Source organism: Ictalurus furcatus, chromosome 4, assembly GCF_023375685.1.
Source record: "Ictalurus furcatus strain D&B chromosome 4, Billie_1.0, whole genome shotgun sequence".
NCBI lineage: Eukaryota > Metazoa > Chordata > Actinopteri > Siluriformes > Ictaluridae > Ictalurus > Ictalurus furcatus.
This window is the reverse complement of record NC_071258.1, coordinates 35,492,598-35,513,034: the sequence shown is the minus strand read 5'-3', so window position 1 is coordinate 35,513,034 and position 20,437 is coordinate 35,492,598. Positions and strand designations below refer to the sequence as shown.

Genomic DNA, 20,437 nt, shown 5'->3' with positions numbered 1-20,437 from the left:
ATTTCAGGAAGTGATGTAAAGGGCAGTTTCATTTTGAACGCTTGTGGTTTTGGACTCAGCTGATTTTCCCCTTCACAAAAATTCAGGTTAGAAACTAAAAAGGTCACAAAATGTTTCCGCCGAGTCCCCGCGTATGAGTCATTCCTAAAGCAGCGCACAAAACAAATCAGTTTATGGTAATGACTTTTATTAAGAAAGTGTTAAATAAATAAAATAATGCAAAAATACAATTTTGTCAAGGTCGGGAAAATGCCTAAATAGTTACAATTTGTTCTTCAGATGGTAAAATAAATACAAATTTACAAGTGAAATTGCTTTTAAATTGGGGGAGAAAAAAAACCAAAAAAAAAAAAAAAACCACATCACATGATAAAAAGGCTTACAGAACAACCTAGCACCTTCCGAAATAACATTTCTGCTCCTGCAGGAGAGACTCAAACTCCGCCCCCAGGAAACAAAAAGACAAGACACGAAACGATATGTAAACAAATGGACGCGCTTTCAGAGAAATAAGATGGGGTGGACTCGTGTTAGCTGCTTCGCTCGCCAAACTTTCTGAATGCAACAGTTAAAAAAAGTTAAATGCTATCCAACCTAACCGAGAGGAACACGCCACACCCCGGAGAAATCTTTAAAAATAAAGCGTCCCAGAGTGACACGTGAAGAAAAAACCCAAAAAACATTTCTGAACAGTTCTGAGTGAATTTCAGGAGTGATTTTTAATGATCTCTAAGCCATAATTAAGATGCATGAAGGTGTAAGAAATAGTTCGTCTGAGAACTCGAGCTTTTCCCTCGGAGTTTAAAACAGAAAGTGGCGGCGAGAACGAGGACACTGGGACGTGTGGCTCAGCGCACTAGGAGGAAGGTCAGTCCAGCCAAGCCGACTCCCGCGGCCGCGAACAGCGCCGTCTTCATGGACGAATCGTAACTGACGTGATCGGTGCTGCTGAAGAACCTGCAGAAGCCGTCCTGTACGAGGAACGCACAAAAACACACGTCAAGAGATGTTTCATAACACACATCTGGACAATACATACATAAAAACCACCACATGTTTGTTTACAGGATGCTGAATACACAGAGTTACTCAAGTTTTTTTTATTGCTTAAAGAACACGTCATACTTTTTATCCTTTTGTAGTTGCATTTAATGTTCCTGAAACAAAATAGTTCCTGATCTCACTTAGGCTATAGCAGCTATAAACAAAACGGAAAAAACACCCACAACTCAGATTTCCAAGAAACCACAAGAAAAAACCCACAAAAATTTTTTTTAAAAAACCCCTCAGAAAGTTCCGTCTTTACCTCCCACACCAGAGACTCCTTCCATAAAACCTTTATTAAACATCTCAAAAAAACAACAAACCAAACAGATTTAATAATAAGTTATTATTAGGGTCCCATTCAACCGAGAAAGAGCCGTTACTATAGAAACGATAACATTAGAAGGAGCGCATTTATATAAACTTGTCAGAAGGGCTGTTACAGAAAACTAACCAACACCTTCTGACCAATCAGGATCCAGAATTCAACAGTGCAGTGTCATAATATAAATATATACAACATGAAAACAAATCCAAACACAGAAAAGACATTTATAATAAACTGCACCGGGGGGGTGGGGGGTGTTAGGGTGTATCGTGATGTTTATCATGATATGGATATTATAGGGTTATACTGCTGAGCTCTAATCAGCAGCGTGCAGCAGATCCAGGGCTTATTTCCTACATAAAAACAGGCCTCCACACACACACACACACACACACACACACACACACACACACACAGCTCTAAGCCACCTGCTGTACTGCTCAGAAGAACAGGCAGGTGGTGGATATTTTTCTATTTTTCTCACTCGTTCATTTCTCAGGAAAATGTTTTGAAGTCTGTGAGGCGTGTCAGATCAATAGTGTGTTAACACAATAGACTGAAAAGCTGGACCAGCTGGGCCTGGTGTGTGTGCGTGCGCACGCACACGTGTGTGGGTGTGTATACACACACTCAAGACATGTATTTACATGGAAAAGCGAATGAAAAAGACTTGACGCTCGTGAGAGATCCTGATTACGACACGGCGAGGTTGATGAATCGTGAAACATCTGTGAAGATAAACGTGCGAAGAACGCGGATGCATTTTTATTAATTACTCATTAATTACTATACAGCCGGAGAGTTCGCTCACTTCCATAAAGTCTGAAACACCATGAGACGAGGAAAATGCCGGAAGAAACAGGAGGGAGAACAAACAGCCAGGGGGCGGAGCCTGTCTCAAACAAGCAGGATTAGAGATCAAAACAAGGGGGCGGAGCCTGCCTCTAAAACAAGCAGGATTCAGGATCAAAACAAGGGGGCGGAGCCTGTCTCTAAAACAAGCAGGATTCAGGATCAAAACAAGGGGGCGGAGCCTGTCTCTAAAACAAGCAGGATTCGAGATGGAAACATGGCTGTGTATTTCAGAACGATCGTAATTACTAGATGAAAACGTGGACACTCTCCTCCAAGCCGTTTACACGCTTTTTACAAGTCGGAATCTTGTAACAGTGGTAATTACGACGCGGCGTGAACGAAGCGCCTCTTGTATGGGAAGAGGGGCGGGGTGGGGCAAGGGGAAGTGCACCAAATGTCAATAGGAACAAAAACCCGATAGACACCATTATTAAAAACCTAACCTCATAAGGAGAGGAAGTGCAGCGTTGACCTTTCACAGCATTCAGTGCAAAGACCGCACACACAAAAAAAAGGTGTGGAAACCCAAGCGGCATCACCATGGCAACCACAAGAGGTGTCTTAACTAACGAGTGTTTCGTTGCGTCACTTATCTTTAAGTTAACGTCACTTATCAAAACATTCTGAAGTGCTTATCAAACAGGATAGGAAGTACACGACAGGAAGTACAGGCAAAAGCAACAAAAAAAGTCGAGTGGTCCAACGAACGCCATTTAGTATTAATGTTACCATAGCAACCACACATAAAACACGTCTGGTCAGGGCACACGAGAAACTAACGAGCGCTGATGTGTGCGTCATGTTACTGAGAAACCACAGCTTTACCTCCGAGACTGGAGACTCCTTCCAGAAACTCATCACAGAGCAACGGTCACACGTATAATAATCCGTTTATTACCAGCAGAGCGTGCGCCGCACACGTCCCTCTGAACGAGCCGTTACCATAGCGACGATAACGCATCGGAACGAGCACGTTAATATAAACCTGTGCTACTCAGAGCTGCGGTTATAGAAATTTATCAACATCTTCTGACCAATCACAACCCAGAATTCAACAGCAATGCGGTGCACTTTTTTTTTTTTTTTTTTTTAAATGAATTTAAAAAAAATAAAAATATTGGCAAATATGTAAAAACCTGCTATAACAGGAAACATTTCACAATTTAACAGTAAACACCGTCACAAAGAAGCTTCCTAAAATTCCAGATTTAGAGCTGATGACTGATGATTAAATGCCTTGTACATAAACCCCCCCCCCCCTTTTGGGACAGAAAGGTCAGTAAACAGACTGAGGTCATTGTTTTTTGTTTTATTACACAGTAAACCATTATGTATTAGCAGGTAATTCGGCTGCATGTAAACGCCTGTTTCATACCCAGAGCCCCCCCCCCCCCCCCACACACCTGACCAACACCAGACACGAGTCATGTCTGAAATATTTCCCCCAATAAGCACAAGGAGATACACATCTGTTTTGACTTGAGAAACTCTTTGAGGCTTTAAGGAGAAAGAAAGTCTGCTACCACACGCACGCACGCACACACACACACACACACACATTCCTGAAATTGCTTGGCACTCCTTGCTTCCCAATTCTCCTGAACGAAAAAGCCACAAGAAAACGAAAACCACGGCCTCAGAACATTCTTAAAGTCTGAGAAGGCACGAGTGAAAAGGAGAAACAGTCTGAAACGTCCGGTTTCGGGAAAAACACCCCGCAGAAACTTGGTGTTGGTTTACAGAAGTCCCCCAGAGGCAGAAACAATACGCTCGTCTGAGCCGAGCCTCCCACGCAGACGTGGCAGGACCGTCCCACAGGGTTTCAGATCCATTGATCTAAAGAGCGCGCGCACACACGGAAAACCCCAACATTTAAAAGTAGATGGCATTAATGAAGACAACACTTGACTGTAGAGGTGATGATGCCTCAGGAGTCTCTCTGGGGTGTGTGTGTTTGTTTTGGTTATTTTTGCTTGACAGAGACAGACACTCAACCTGGACGGTTCTTAATTTTATTTTAGGGTCTTATGCACTCCCCCTCCTTAGAGAACTCCATTAACTGCCTTCTCACATATTCATCAGCTAACACACACAATGCAACTTAATTCTTTCGCTAAATTCCCGTTATGCGACTGTCGCCATGGCTACAACTCGAATGCTGTTCTCCCCATCTGTGCTTGTAATTAATAAGCCTAGAAAAACAACTTTTCTGCATAATTAGTAAGTACATAATAAAAAAATTAATAAAATTAGTTGTCATGGTTACACAGGATGAACATGCCTTGGGTCGTTTCTTTAGATAAAGTCCTGTTACGCAATTGTTGCCATGGCTACGACTCGATTGCTGTTATCTCTCGATCGATCTGTTCTTACGATCGATAAAGATCATGGTTGTCATGGTTACACAGGAGGACCCGCGTCTGCCACGGCTACTTACGGGCGATTACACAAACGCTGCGTCATTTTATTTACTCCAACGACGTCACAGCACAGAGTCCTCATCTGGCTTCCGTTTTCTCATTCGCAGAGATCATTTTCGTCTCACCGTTAAAACTGCAGTGAAGAAAACGCGTTTCTTTAAAAACACCCGTTCGGCCTACGTTTCGCCGAACCCACGCAAAGTGACTTTCGTAAAGTCGTGCACTTTTTTGTCGGAACCTTCATGATGTTCAGGAGAAATCGTAAAGAAAAAGACGCAAAGAAAGAAATTAAGTCCTAATTCATTACTGCATCACTTCAGTTTGCCCATTTCTAAAATATTTTCCCAATACATCCACCCCCCCAAACCTAAACATGAGCTCACATGGGATTAGAGCTAAACCCAGCCCTAGTGATTTCATCAGTGGTCAACAAACCCGTTCTCGGAGCTCTACCTTCCTGAAGACTTTATCTTCAAACATAATAGTGCCCACTGACCACCTAATCATGGCCTTAAGAAGCTCTTGATCAACTGAAACAGGTGTGTTAGATTTAGCTAGGAGATCTCAGGGAAGATGGTTGGTGACCACTGGATTACATCACCACCACAGCTAAATAACCGTTTACAAATTACATGGACATGTTTCAGCCTGGAGACACCTGGCGATCAGGTTTAAACTCATCCTTACCCAGCCTCCGTTCTCCAGCAGCCAGTCGCTCTTCTCTTTGACCAGGTAATCAGCGATGGTCTCGGCGAGCTTCCTGCAGCTCTCCACTCCGTCTCCTCTGGAGGACATCTTGGTGGCGACGACGCCCGTGAAAGCGAACAGCGAGACGATTCTTCCCCAGTTCAGCTTTCCGTCCTCCACCAGCAAGGTCATGATGCTGCGCAGACAGGTGCTCCGGTCCGATTTCAAGCCGCACGTCGCCAGGAACGTGTGCGACATAGACAGGAACTTGGTCTTGTACTGGAGCTCCAGATCCTTCGCCACACGGCGCATGGCCTCGGCCGACTTGCTGGGAGGCATCTGCTGTTTCCCGATGCAGAAGTCGATGTAGTCTTCTGCCAGCATCAGAGTCTCTTTCCTTAACCAACAGGACATTTTCTGTAAGGGGAGACAGCGATACACCTGATCATTAAGGGTCCAAGCACAGATGACAAAATTTTAATGTTTTTATAGGGATTTTTATTTTTAGGGGTCCAAGCACCAAAGAATCTATTGTCTAATTACACTTTTGTTCCCTTTAGGGGTCCAAACACAAAAATCCCTTCCATCATCATGATTTTTATTTGGACTTATTTTCATTAGGTTTTTAAAAATCATCCTCATTTAAAAAAAAAAATTAAAAAAATTCTCCTCTAAAATCGGACATGCAGACCAAACTGTAGTCCATCACGCTACTCAGGGAAGCGAGAGGATCACGCCGTTGGTGGTGCTATAGCACAGGTTTCCATGTTCATACATCTCCTGAACACACCTGATTCGTTACCTTCTCTCCCCCCCCCCACAAAAAAAAAGCCTCAGGAACAGTCTAGTTCTGCAAACCTGGCCAACTTTTGAGCTTAAATGCATTATAGGGAGGTCCTAGGAGTTCTGCCGCATCTTCACAAAACCGGCGTCAAAATACTCAGCAGTGTGTGATCAATAAATGAAAAAACCACACTGAAAACAATATGGCCGCCACCCTACAATCATTCGCATGAAACTCTGAGGTGGGATTTAATTCAAAGAACAATAGCTCAGGATCCATACGTCCAACCGAGCTGACATTTGACGTACTGAATATCTGCGCTAAACCGTATTTTTATTTACGATAATGACAGTTACTGAACAAACATGGCCACCATCGGCCAATCAGCTTCCAGCAGGCATTTGACAGGATTAGCATTAAGCTACCATCGCAAAACTTGAACAGAGTGTTCATCAATGTTCTCTATTGTTCTATATACACACACACAATAATTTGGCCACTGGGGGTGATATTTGCAAATGGTGCTTGGATCCCACAAATCGCAGCATGTTCCCATCTTCTTCTACTACTACTACTACTACTACTACTATTATTATTATTATTATTATTATTCATCCACATAAAAAAAAGCTCCAATATTTAAAGCAGAATAAACATTATTTCCTGCTCATATAACACGTTCTCTAAACAGTGTACACTTTATAACGTGATTCTCTTTGCGCTTTTGATTCGCCTTTATAATTTAACAGTATTTTCTATATTTTAACAAAAGCCCGCCCTCCTGCGCTCGGATTGGCTAGAACAGTCAACCTGCGCGGTGTCGTCCAATCAGATTAAAGGAGATTTTCGACGTGACCAACCATTCGCTTCGTTGATGCCGTAAAACAGTTGGGAAACGAAATAAAATCACTAAACAGCTATTTAATGAAGCTACAGCATTTAAAATAATAATAATAATAATAATAATAATAAAAACAATAAAACTGCACAGGTTGAAATTAAATCCTGAAATAAAAGGTCACCGTTTTAAGGTTAGTGCTAACATACACAAAGCCGGTTGTTAGCCAAATCTCTAGGCGTTTAATAATGAGGAAGCTGCCCGTCATATTCTTCATAAAACAGCGCTTTTATTGTAAACAAGCACCTCTGGGGTTCTGCATTATTTCCCTTCGTTTTAAATATTAATCCCGACCTTGTAATTGCTGCGATATTAATGTAGGAAACGCATTAAATAATAAATAAAGAGCTGAATCGCTTCTGCAGCTGTCAGTGAGACACAAAGGGAAACCCGAACAGCACAGCCCCGTCAACCGCAAACAAAACGCCTCGATTCACCCAATTAAACGCTTTAAATATGACAAACACAACCACACACGGGTTCCGGGACAGCTGTAGAAACGAGTCGAGACGCCAAAAAGTCATATTTATCATTCATGTGAAAAGGAGACGTGAAATAAACCGCTCACCCTCCCAGCGATGTCAAGCTCTCCCAACGACAGTTCGAGACCAAGCCGGAAGAGAACACCGCGCTCCGCCTCCTTTTCTAACCCACAGTAGCCCCGCCCACTGTTCGTCACACCTCACGTCACGGCACGTCACCGGTTTCCACTCCACTTTCAGTTCCTCTCATTCGTAAAAATTTCCCACTGGTTTTTTTGAAATTTAGCCTACGTTTACATCATCAAAATATGGACACAAAAAGTCGAAAAGTATGTGCACCCCTCCTGACCATCACACCCATATATGGTTCTTCCAGAAACCGTTTGAAGCACACACTGTTTGATGTACAGAATGTCTTTGTGTGCACAAACCTGTTCCAGCACGACATTACTCATTTTTACTTTGTAATAGTTTTGTTCTTGTTCTTGTTCATGTTCATCAGAGGATAACGCCTAAGAAGTCCATGTCATGTCACTGAGATCAGTACAGAATGTTTATCTGCTTACAGATACAAACATGTTCTTCTGTTCAAGGTTCGTCTAAACATCTTCCAAGATCCTAAAACAAAGTCTGTTTGAACTGCCTCAAACCGCTTCTTATCGGTACACAGGAGTGTGTCATGCTCTGTGTTTCATATATATAGTAGTGGTTCAGCACAAGCGCTTCAGAGCGCTCTCATTATTCTCTCCTGCTTTACTCTATCCTGCATTAACCATCTTTCTGTAATAAACTTTTTTACCTTCAGAGGTCGAGTCTGCGAGTGTTGTCTAATTTCTTCGACAATTTGGCGTCTCCTGGCTGGGCTGCGCGAGTCTTTCAGCTTTTCTAGAGAACACGTAAACCGGAGGACGCTCTGGAGAAGTTTCACACTGAAGTCTGTGTTGATACGAAGGCGGTTTGTTCTTTGTTTTGTAGAGCAAAAGACAGATGCAGCCTTAACACTGACCAGTAGACATCATCAAGAATTTAGAATTTTATGACGTCATCGTGTATGGCTGTCTCCATGGAAGCGAGTCAAGAATTTAGAAATTTATGACATCATCGTGTATTGCTGTCTCCATGGAAGCGAGTCAACGATATAAGAAATGCGCGTATTACATTGAGGGAAGTATTACATGGAGGCGATTTCTTATGTCATGCTCTGTTTCATATATATAGTAGTGGTTTAGTACAAGGGCTTCAGAGCGCTCTCATTATTCTCTCCAGCTTTATTCTATCCTGTATTAACCATCTTTCTGTAATAAACCTTTTTACCTTCAGAGGACGAGTCTGCGAGTGTTGTCTAATTTCCACGACCGTTTATACACATCATATCAAAACTATATTATCATAGGAGTCATTTTTAACACACAGCTCCACGTTCACACTTAAAGCCACGCCCCTTGACCGAGTCTGACGCTTGTGCGGTGCGAGAACACGAAGAGCTCCATTAGTCTCATAGCTTCAGTGCAAAACTAAAGAAGCGAACTTCACACGCTGAACCGATTAACTACACGATGCACATTTCATTTAACATCAGCGCCTGACCTCGACCTCATTAACACTCTTGTAGCTGAATGAACACAAATCCCCACAGCCACGCCCCAAAATCTAGTGTAAAACCTTCCCAGAAGAGTGGAGGAGTAAATCTGGAATGAGATGGTCCAGACACATATGCATAGATGGCTACGACGGTCAGAGGTGCGCAAACTTTTGGGCACAGTACTAAGAAATGATTATGTGAAAGTCCTTGTAGCAGCTAATGTGCTGAAATCTTCAGGAAGTGTAAACTGATCAAGATGTATAAAACAGAGATATTTAACATTGTTTGGCACGCTAACAGTTTTGTGAGGGAAATTACTCATTTTTACTTTGTAATAGTTTTGTTCTTGTTCTTGTTCATGTTCATCAGAGGATAACGCCTAAGAAGTCCATGTCATGTCACTGAGATCAGTACAGAATGTTTATCTGCTTACAGACACAAACATGTTCTTCTGTTCAAGGTTCGTCTAAACATCTTCCAAGACCCTAAAACAAAGTGTTTGAACTGCCTCAAACCGCTTCTTATCGGTACACAGGAGTGTGTCATGCTCTGTGTTTCATATATATAGTAGTGGTTCAGCACAAGCGCTTCAGAGCGCTCTCATTATTCTCTCCTGCTTTACTCTATCCTGCATTAACCATCTTTCTGTAATAAATTGTTTTACCTTCAGAGGACGAGTCTGCGAGTGTTGTCTAATTCTTCGACAATTTGGCGTCTCCTGGCTGGGCTGCGCGAGTCTTTCAGCTTTTCTAGAGAACACGTAAACCGGAGGACGCTCTGGAGAAGTTTCACACTGAAGTCTGTGTTGATGCGAAGGCGGTTTGTTCTTTGTTTTGTAGAGCGAAAGACAGATGCAGCCTTAACACTGACCGGTAGACATCATCAAGAATTTAGAATTTAGAATATAGAATTCTATGACGTCATGACGTCATCGTGTATCGCTGTCTCCATGACTACGTTTACATGGACAGCAGTAATGTAATTATTGACCTTAATCTGAGTAAGATAATATTGTGATTAAGGTGTTCACATGAGTCGCTTTTAGAATACTCCTGTCATGTTCCCGTTTTACATGTTATAGAACATAATTAGATTAACAGCCCGCGTCATTACGTCACCGCGTCACGCCGTCCGACGTCCCTCCAGAATTTCACGTATCAACATACAGTTGGTCTTTGTTATGGAACCGTATACAGTTTTGGGTGTTTTTATTTAAAAAAATTTTACGAACGCTTCAAGTGCGGTTAATTATTTGTCATGCTATACGTGCTAATAGACGACTGCTTGAAGCCGTGGGCTGCGTCTCAAACCGCGTACTTACCGTCTATATAGTAGCCGAGATACATGTATTTCTCCCCACTACAGGCATATAGTAGTTAAGTACGCGTTTGGGACACAGCCGTGCTCTTTTGTTCGCCGTAAAATGTTGAGAACTGCCGTGTGTGATCGTGTCCTGTCGCAAAATGCGGTGAAAACTCCCACACGACGTTAATAGTGTGATTAAGGTGTTTACATGACTGTAATACATGTCGATAATGCGACTAAAACAGGAAATACTCTACACGTCTTAATTCCATTAGTGTTTACTTCGAGTATGACTAATCGGATTAAGGTAATTAAAAATTGCTGTTTACATGGTAGGTTCTTAATCAGAGTATCATCTTAATCAGGTTAATATTGGATTATTGTTGTCCATGTAAACGCACTGAACGATATAAGAAATGCGCGTATTACATTGAGAGAAGTATTACATGGAGGCGATTTCTTATGTCATGGTCTGTGTTTCATATATATAGTAGTGGTTCAGCACAAGCGCTTCAGAGCGCTCTCATTATTCTCTCCTGCTTTACTCTATCCTGCATTAACCATCTTTCTGTAATAAACTTTTTTTACCTTCAGAGGTCGAGTCTGCGAGTGTTGTCTAATTTCTTCGACAATTTGGCGTCTCCTGGCTGGGCTGCGCGAGTCTTTCAGCTTTTCTAGAGAACACGTAAACCGGAGGACGCTCTGGAGAAGTTTCACACTGAAGTCTGTGTTGATGCGAAGGCGGTTTGTTCTTTGTTTTGTAGAGCGAAAGACAGATGCAGCCTTAACACTGACCGGTAGACATCATCAAGAATTTAGAATTTTATGACGTCATCGTGTATGGCTGTCTCCATGGAAGCGAGTCAAGAATTTAGAAATTTATGACATCATCGTGTATTGCTGTCTCCATGGAAGCGAGTCAATATAAGAAATGCGCGTATTACATTTTGAGAAGTATTACATGGAGGCGATTTCTTATGTCAAGCTCTGTTTCACATATATAGTAGTGGTTTAGTACAAGGACTTCAGAGCGCTCTCATTATTCTCTCCAGCTTTATTCTATCCTGTATTAACCATCTTTCTGTAATAAACCTTTTTACCTTCAGAGGACGAGTCTGCGAGTGTTGTCTAATTTCCACGACCGTTTATACACATCATATCAAAACTATATTATCATAGGAGTCATTTTTAACACACAGCTCCACGTTCACACTTAAAGCCACGCCCCTTGACCGAGTCTGACGCTTGTGCGGTGCGAGAACACGAAGAGCTCCATTAGTCTCATAGCTTCAGTGCAAAACTAAAGAAGCGAACTTCACACACTTAAGCGATTCACTACACGGTGCACATTTCATTTATTCTTTAATAACCAAAAAAAACGAAAAACTCATTAATGACAATACAGGTTTGTAATGTTTAATCACTTTAATATTAATATTACGGAATCCACACGTTCATGATTACACTACTTACATGGTGCTAATGTTTAGTATTTATAAATGTCTCAATACTACATACTGCACACACTGATTTATGTCACGCTTCTCCATCAACATACACGTTTCTCTCTTAACCCTGGATTTTTAATAACGTTAAATCATTTGCAGACAAATACAACAACAATGTACGATCTGCTGACCAGCTACGAGACACGCTGAGGAATTAATAAGCAAATAAAAGGTTTAAGAATAAAAGAGTCTGTTGTGAATCCGTCTTCATATCAGCTCCAAAACACACTGAGGACTCGACTCAAGCCCAGAACTGTAGGAGAGAGAGAGAGAGTGTGAGTGAGTGAGTGTTCATTGTGTATTTATTATTTCCAGCTCTGACGTTAATGTCCCATTTTTACACACGAAGCAACCACATGTGAGTGTTCTGGTGAGGTCAGCATTTCTCACACACACACACTACACTGTCGTGTCCCAATAAGGAAGCGCTGTTTCATTGCCTGTGGCTATCAGAGTATAACAATGAGCCTGTTGAGGCTGTTCCTGATGCCTGTTTCTGGTTTCCAAAGTATTGGCACCCTTCATGAGCACAACTTTTATATATATACATATACACACACACATACGCACATACTACCTGACAAAAGTTTGTGGACACTCGACTGAAATGTTTCTCATGATGTTAAAAACCTTTTGGTCTGAAGGTGTGTGATTAAATGTTTAATATCGGTGTCGTAGACAAAAATATGATCGTGCCGACGTATTCGTTTCTTTCATTAGAAAAACTAACATTTTATTTACAAATAAATCTTTATTTAAACGGACGACTCGGAGCGAAATATTCTGAAAAGCAGCCGATAACAGTCCGGCGTCGGTGTGAACTCCTTTAATACTGTTTAAAAATCATCTCAGGGAAATTCCTCAAGGAATCGCTCGAGAAAACGCCGAGAATACATTTCTCTTTTCAAACTTCTACACGAAAAGCGTGTCGACTTTGAAGAGGCTAAAATATTAAATTATTTTTGATTTATTTCGGATTTTTTTTTTATCACGACATAATTCCCATAGTTCCATTTGTGTTACTGATCTGGGGTCACTCGTTCCTGCAGCGCATTATACTCTCATTGATATCCTCAGATTTGTGCGTGTGGACGTCCTTCTCACTCCACACCACAGATTTACTGAGATTTTCATCACAACACTGCTTCTGCTTTCTGTGTCCTGAAACCACTGCTGAGTTGATTTGAATGTTTGCTTGTTGAAAGCTCTTTCCACAGCCAAGTCTTCTCCTCTTTGCAGAGGTAACCAGGTTATGATGGGATGTATCCCGTGACAAGACTAAAACAAGCCTCAGCGCGTCACTGATCCACCGCCGGATTGAACACTGGGTTTGGGGGATGTTTCCGTGTACTCGGCTTCTTTAATCGACAAATATGCTGACGGCCAAAAAAGATTGAACACAAAACCACCAAAAGATGACTGATCGTATCTCTAGTGAGGCTTTTTTGTGGGTTGAGTCTCAGGAAGAGCCTCTGTAGTGCACCAGCTAGCTGTTATTGATGTTATGGACGTGGTCTGTAATTAAACAGTTCTGAAATTTGACGAGCTAAACACGAGCTAAACAATAATATAAACGCGATTTTCAGGGTTTTTGCGTCTGCATATGAGCACGGGATCAATTTTCAAGTTATTATGTAAATCCCGAATGTGTTTAATGGGGCTTTAGCAGCTCATGTATTTGAATCTCTTCTCTAATTTGTGCACATGAGAAAGCTATAAATCTCCCATTCAGTCAAAGGCAACAATACCAATTTTTTTTTTTTTTCAAGGGTTGGAATGACATTTTGTTTACATTCACTTCAAATATTAGCCTTATCAGTAGGGTGCCAACAATTTTGCACCCTGCATATGTTTTTAGACAGAAAATACTATTATGTTAAATATAGACAATTAATATTGCCCAGTATTATATATCGATAATTTATATCTCTCTACATGATTTATGTCACATTATACAAATCTTCAGTGTAGCTATATACAGCACATCACAGTATGAGTAAACATTTGTATATGCGCTGTCGTATTCTGTTTTATCTTGTTCTTGTTTTTTTTCTTTTTTCTTTTAAGATTTATGTAGAACATGTGGGGATTTTCAGGCTGTGTATTGTGGAACATGTCTTGTGGAAAGTCCTGCCTGGGTTCATAGGAATGACTGGTTCCTCACCCGTAGTGTGTTGTCCCATGATGCTGAGCAGAACGCGGTACCGTCAGGCGACACTCGGACCTTACTGACCCGGTTCTCATGCCCGTACAGGATCGCCGCCCGGGTGCCCTTTAACACGTCCCATATGTTTATAGTGTAGTCGTTATAGCCAGCAAACAGCAGTCGCCCTGACACACACACACACACACACACACACACACACACACAATATATCATTATTAAACCTGCTACAGTGACTTATTTATTGCTCAAACATTATTTTTTTAAATGATTCATTTGTGCTTTTGACATGGAAAGACACATAGGCAACTCAAAAGTACCGGCCCTGAGCTTAACCTAGTTAACAACCAAGGCTAATGTTTTAACAAGCTATCCTATATCTATTAAGTCTTTTATTTTGACCATGTGAAACCGGAGCAAAAATGGAAACGAGACAGAACTATCAGGAACGTCAACATTTACCTCAGATGTGTTGGTAAATTCCTAAGAAAAGACTCAGAAAAAGACTAAAACTACACATTTACACTTAGCATTGAACGTGAAGGAGCCTTGAGGTAGCTTTATACAACATACAGTATGCTAGCTAGCTAGCTAGCTACGCATGTAATATATATATATATATATATATATATATATATATATATATATATATATATATATATATATATATATATAGTCTGCTAGTTAGCCTACTATATTTAATACATTTGTGTTTATTGAAGTGTTTATGTTTAGCTTACATACTCATAATCTGGTGGTAATGCTAGCCAGCTTATCTACCGTTAGGCTAATGTGAACTAGCTGGTTTTAGCAAGCAGTTGTAGGTAATATCTTGATTTCACATTAACACTGAACATATATCTATAACTTTATATTGAAATACTACAGTAGCTATAAAGTGTATACTGTATACACTGTGAGATGTATATACAAACACACATACATTTCATGTGAAAAATTAAGTACGCCCCATGGAAATTGTTGGCTTTTTTTGACATAGTTGCAAACACTTGATCCTCTTTGAAACAGTGCCTATTAATAAAGTTGATCTACTTGAACAAAACCACAAGGAAAACTGACTTTTCAATCATTTATTCAACAGAAATATCAATAGATGGGATATTCTTCTTTGGCAAAAGTAAGTACATCCTTGGCCTCAGAAGCTAGTATTGCCCCCTTTGGCAGAAATAACTTCTTGTAGGCGTTTTGCATAATTGTCCACCAGTCTCTGAAATCAGCTTGCTGGAATTTTTGACCATTCTTGCATCCAATGTTCGTTCAGTTGCAAGATGTTTGAGGGTTTTCTTGCATGTTCTGCCCGTTTCAAATCCCCCCACAACATTTCAAATCCGATCTTTGACTAGGCCGTTCCATAACTCTCCTCCATTTCTTCTTTTCAAACAATTCCTTTGTGGATTTGATCGTGTGCTTAAGATCATTATCCTGTTGAAAGATCCACTTTCAGTTCAACTTCAGGTTTCAGACAGATGGCCTCACATCATCTTCACATACTCTTTGATATGATGGAGAATTCATAGTCGAATCAATGAATGCAAGCTGTCCAGTCCCTGAGGCAGTGAAGCAACCCCAAACCATAACATTTCCACCACCGCGCCAAACATGTCTGCTGTTACTGTGACCAAACAACTCTATCTTTGATTCATCTGTCCAGAGCACATTATTCCAAAAGGCCTGGTCTTTGTCAATATGCTCATTGGCAAAATGAAGTCTTGTAAAGGCTTTTTCCTGAAACGCCTCCCGTGCAGATCAGATTTGTGTAATCTCTTTCTGATTGTAGAAGCATGTACTCTCACACCAACAGCTGCAAGACTTACTAGCAGATCCTGTGATGAAACTCTGGGGTTCATGGAGACTTCTGTTTGTATGAGACAGTCTGATCTTGGGCTGAATTTGCAGGGATGGGGCGTCCTAGAAAAACTGGCAGTCGTTAGAAATCTGCGACATTTGTTTATTTTCCTTACAGTGGAATGCTGTATTTCAAATCATTTGGAGATCATTTTAAATCCACTGCTAGGCTCATAGGCATCCACAACCTTTTTACTGAAGGCCTTACACAACTCTTTAGATCTTGGCATGAAGACACCAAAAACCTCAATAACAAAGGGAGCACCAGACACTAGATATGAGAGGGGTATAAACAAGACGGGTTCCACCTGCACTCCCTAAGCAGGTTCTAATCACTGGAACCCGATCTTCAACACCTGATTCTAATTTTATGGATTGGAAGGTGTGATAAATGTAGGGGTGTACTTACTTTTCCCATGTGACTGATGTTAAATTAATTTGTGAAAATGACTACAAAATGTAAATTTGACGTGTCTTTTGATAGAGTGCTTCACCTTTATTAATAGGCACTGCTTCAAAGAGGATCAAATGTTTGCTACTGCTATATTTTTTTTTCTGTCCGGTTCTAAAGATATCGACAAAACATAGCTATTTTTTAGCAAACCATGCAGTAATAAGAATATTGTATATCTTCAACAATATACCTATGTACATGAGCTTACATGTTTTGAAACAAAATGGCTGCAAAAATCATGTCTTCAATAACTGTTCAGTACTTTAATCAGGATTTTAAGGTAAGTGTAATGGATGAGTATAAACACACAAGGTGAGTTTCCCAACGTTCCCAACTTGAACAGGAAGAAATGTCAAAAATCAAGTGAAACCCCTGGGTGTGAAAGTAAATTCCCCACAGTGCCTGACCTCCCTCTCAAAAGGAAACTACACACACTACAGAGCAGGAAGGCAGTTCAGCCTGTTTACATATAAAAAATAACACGGAGTACTGGAGCGTTTCGTTAAATCACACTTGATCGATCAGTGTGACGGCGGGTTTTTACAGCAACGTCACGCCCTGAGATGATCGGAGATGAAGAGAAAGTCAAGAGAAAATGAAAGGGCTGAAAGTAAAGAGGGAAAGATTGGACTGTAAAGACTCATCAGCGCTAATCTATTATTTACTTATTTATTTATTTTGTTTCGTCTACGGTACTGTACAAAAGTCTTCGTCACAGAAGAAATGATCTACACTCTTTAAAAAAAAGGTTCTTCAATGGTTCTTTACAGCATCGGAGGTCCTCGTCAAGCACCATTTTTCATTCTGTATGGTTCTTGAGTTGAGCTTTATGTTTTACTGTAGGTTCAGCGCATTGGTTCTTCAAGGTACCATCCCGTAACAGGTTAAAGTGAACCCTTTACAGTTTATAGTGGGACTGGAAAAGGTTCTCCTGGCATCACTCTTAAGAACCTTACTTTGGTTCCTTACAGCACTAACTAAGGTTTTTAAAAAATTATTATTTATTAATTTTTTTTTTAGAGAACTTATGATAGCATGTGTTCCTAGTGGCACTGCTGTGAAGAACCATTTCTGGGTTCTTTAAAGCACCATTAAACAGATTGTTCTCTAAAAAACTTGAGAGTAAAAGGTTCATTGTGCAACTGAAAAGGGCATCAGGCTGAAAAACTCTTTTTGGCTCTAACTGGAACCTTTATTTTTATGAGTGTAGATCATAAATGCCTTCAAAAATTATGAAATTAAATGCATATATATATATATATATATATATATACACACGTATCGGTCTATCTGTTCATTCTGGTGGCTAATTAAGAGTTAGTTTAAAAAAAAAAAAGTTATTACTTGATGAAAAATATCTTTATGGTTTGATATCTTATCAATTGCAGAACGCCATAACTCCATTCACGGCTCTCGATTCGTCAACAAAAAAATTCCGGAACATTTCATTAAATTGAAAGTGAAATATTTGGGATGTTTTTTTTCGCCTCCAACCTCAACACAATATCTGTCATGAAGGAATTTGAGGTTGACGTCATGTTTGTTAGTTGAGGCAAATCACATCTTCTCATAGACGTTGAGCACACGGGGGCATTTTGATTTCATTATCATCATCACTCCAGTGCTTTCCCACATTTATAATCCTTTATAAAACATTAATCACCCTGCTGCATGAGCCTGCAGAGTGAGCGGGCATGTCCTGAACTTTGACCATACAACACTTGCAGTAAAGATGATCACACACACACACACACACACACACACACACAGGGTGTTGAAATTGATCTTGTGCCAGTACAGTCCTGCTAACAGAAAGGTCAAAGTTCAGTAGACGCCTGTGTATCAGGTGATTCAGACGAATCACAGCAGTTCACTGCCACGCAGTCGGAGAACACGCAGTCAGAGAACACGCAGTCGGAGAACACGCAGTCGGAGAACACGCAGTCGGAGAACACGCACTCTGCGTGTACAGTACATATGGTCTATTTTATAGATTTACAGTCGAGGAATTAGCAGAGGTCAGGGCTGCTGAGGTCAGATCACTGTGTACTGTTTGCGAAATGTTATTTTATATATAATGCAACTGACATACATTATTACACTAACACCTATATAACAGCACATAAAGCACACCATTATGTATATAGTACTACAGATTATATGCTATATAACCTATACGATACATTATTTATTATATACTATTAAGATCATATCTAGTACTCAGCACTATGATTTCTGTATGTAATATACATTACATTATTTATTTTCATTATTATACCTTATTATTTATGTGAAACGATATTCCCTACATCATACCTATATAATACCATATTACCTGTATGATAAGTTAGGAGCTGTATAATCTGTCATTGTGTATATACTGATGTTATATTACTGTATGCTGCTCATATGATATGATATTACCTATACAATATTAATATGTATTAAATGGCTACATAATGCATTATTACCTATATGATGGCACCTCTATACGACCTGTAGGTAAAGAGAGTAGGACTCGAGAGGGTTGGACTTACAGCTGTTAGTGCATGTTCTCCTCGTGCTGCGGGGGTTTCCTCCGGGCATTCCGGTTTCCTCCCCCAGTCCAAACATATGCATGGTAGGCTGACTGGCATGTCTAAAATGTGTATGAATGTGTGTGTGTGTGAATGTGTGTGTGATTGTGCCCTGCGATGTATTGGTTCCCCGTTCAGGGTGTACCCCGCCCCGTACCCCATGCTCCCTGGGATCTGCTCCAGCTTCCCGGTGACCCAATAGGATAACCGTTACGAAAAATGGATGGATGGACAGATGGATCTTGCTCCATGCCAATAATAATATTATAAATTACTTCAGGCCTCATTAGCATTAGCTTTCAAATTAGCATTAGCGCTGTGCTCTCCTTTTCTCTCACCACTGAGGGAGAAGTCCACACTGGAGGCGCCGAAGATGATGCTCTCTTTAGAGTAAACGGCCACTTCGCGGTCGGCCCTCAGGTCATACAGACGGCACTGAAACACACCAGAACAGAAATCAGAACACTCACACACACACACACTCACACACGCACACACACTCACGCACACACCTCTGCTTTAATTAACACAGACTGATGAACTATGATCTCCGCATCACTGTTCATTACGCCGTAGTAAGGGGTTCATTACGCCGTAGTAAGGGGTTCATTACGCCGTAGTAAGGGGTTCATTACGCCGTAGTAAGGGGTTCATTACGCCGTAGTAAGGGGTTCATTACACCGTAGTAAGGGGTTCATTACACCGTAGTAAGGCGTTCATTACTCTCACCGTTACTCCATATGCAGTAAAATATATGGAGACGACGCTAAAGCCGACTTTCATCATCACTCACTAACCTGATCACTCAAAACTCTATACGATTCAGTCATCAGGATAAAACACATGCCAGCATGAACTAGCATGTGACACACACCACACACACACCACACACACACACCACACACACACCCTTCACATGATGATGATCCACTGACCACACTAGCATTCTATATTCACTAATTAACGTTTTATTTGGTAATTTTGTTTTCATTACTTTTTTATTGTTATTATTTTCTTCTGTCACTGCAAAAACCTCTTTTTATTTTATCCTTAAGTGCGTTATAAATATACTGATGTATTTATGTGTGTGTGTGTATACATATATCTTATCATTTAAAAAACTGCAAAAATCACTGTATGTAGTTTATTTATGTGTGCGTGTGTGAGTGTGAGTGTGTGTGTGCGCGTGTGTGTGCGTGTGTGTGTGTGTGTAAGATGTCTGTGTATGAGTACTGAGACACTCACTGTTGCATCGTCAGATGCAGTGGCAAAAGCATCACCACTCGGGTAGTACCTACACACACACACGCACACACACAGTGGAAAGAGATGGAGTAAAAACTTAAACAGGTTATTTACACTGGTTGCTGAAAGTGTGTGTGTGTGTGTGTGTGTGCGTCTCACTTTACAGCATTGATGTCCGACTCGTGAGTGTCAAAGGACTGGATGTTCTGACCGGAGCGCATGTCCCACACATTAGCCTT

At 40.8% G+C, this 20,437-nt stretch overlaps 2 protein-coding genes and 2 long non-coding RNA genes across 8 annotated transcripts in view; 1 reads left to right on the top strand and 3 right to left on the bottom strand.

Annotated features, from left to right (window-relative positions):
• Window positions 1-700: 700 nt before the first annotated feature.
• On the bottom strand, window positions 701-9,956 carry bcl2l10 (BCL2 like 10). 4 transcript variants are annotated; one of them, XM_053623784.1, is made up of 3 exons: window positions 9,745-9,956; window positions 5,335-5,751; window positions 701-971 (listed from the first exon to the last, which is right to left on the bottom strand). In XM_053623784.1, exons 2-3 carry the CDS (start codon window positions 5,746-5,748, stop codon window positions 849-851), a joined length of 537 nt encoding a protein of 178 aa, XP_053479759.1. In that variant the 5' UTR covers window positions 5,749-5,751; window positions 9,745-9,956; the 3' UTR covers window positions 701-848. The 4 variants fall into 4 exon arrangements, with proteins under 4 accessions (XP_053479759.1, XP_053479760.1, XP_053479756.1 ...); XM_053623785.1 differs by lacking the exon at window positions 9,745-9,956 and adding an exon at window positions 8,813-8,940; XM_053623781.1 differs by lacking the exon at window positions 9,745-9,956 and adding an exon at window positions 8,298-8,536.
• Window positions 4,226-5,328, bottom strand: LOC128607121 (uncharacterized). The gene is made up of 2 exons (XR_008385817.1): window positions 5,031-5,328; window positions 4,226-4,885 (listed from the first exon to the last, which is right to left on the bottom strand). It is a non-coding gene; the product is annotated as an uncharacterized LOC128607121 (long non-coding RNA).
• Window positions 9,957-11,610: 1,654 nt separating the features above from the next.
• Window positions 11,611-14,098, top strand: LOC128607122 (uncharacterized). The gene is made up of 3 exons (XR_008385818.1): window positions 11,611-12,168; window positions 13,133-13,327; window positions 13,961-14,098. It is a non-coding gene; the product is annotated as an uncharacterized LOC128607122 (long non-coding RNA).
• gnb5b (guanine nucleotide binding protein (G protein), beta 5b) overlaps window positions 14,034-20,437 on the bottom strand; it is a 16,359-nt gene continuing 9,955 nt past the window's right edge. For both annotated transcript variants that reach the window (XM_053623780.1, XM_053623779.1), the window contains 4 exons: window positions 20,358-20,437; window positions 20,199-20,247; window positions 19,292-19,388; window positions 14,034-14,224 (listed from right to left, as the gene is read on the bottom strand). The exon at window positions 20,358-20,437 is cut by the window's right edge and continues 12 nt beyond it. In XM_053623780.1, the coding sequence (XP_053479755.1) occupies window positions 14,034-14,224; window positions 19,292-19,388; window positions 20,199-20,247; window positions 20,358-20,437 (417 nt within the window). The remainder of the gene's footprint in view (window positions 14,225-19,291; window positions 19,389-20,198; window positions 20,248-20,357) is intronic.

Coding starts and splice junctions, on each gene's coding strand:
- bcl2l10 (XM_053623784.1), bottom strand. CDS start 5,748: ATGTCCTGTTGGTTAAGGAAAGAGACTCTGATGCTGGCAGAAGACTAC. Junction 972..5,334: donor TGCTGGAGAACGGAGGCTGG/GTAAGGATGAGT, acceptor TTCCTCGTACAG/GACGGCTTCTGCAGGTTCTT.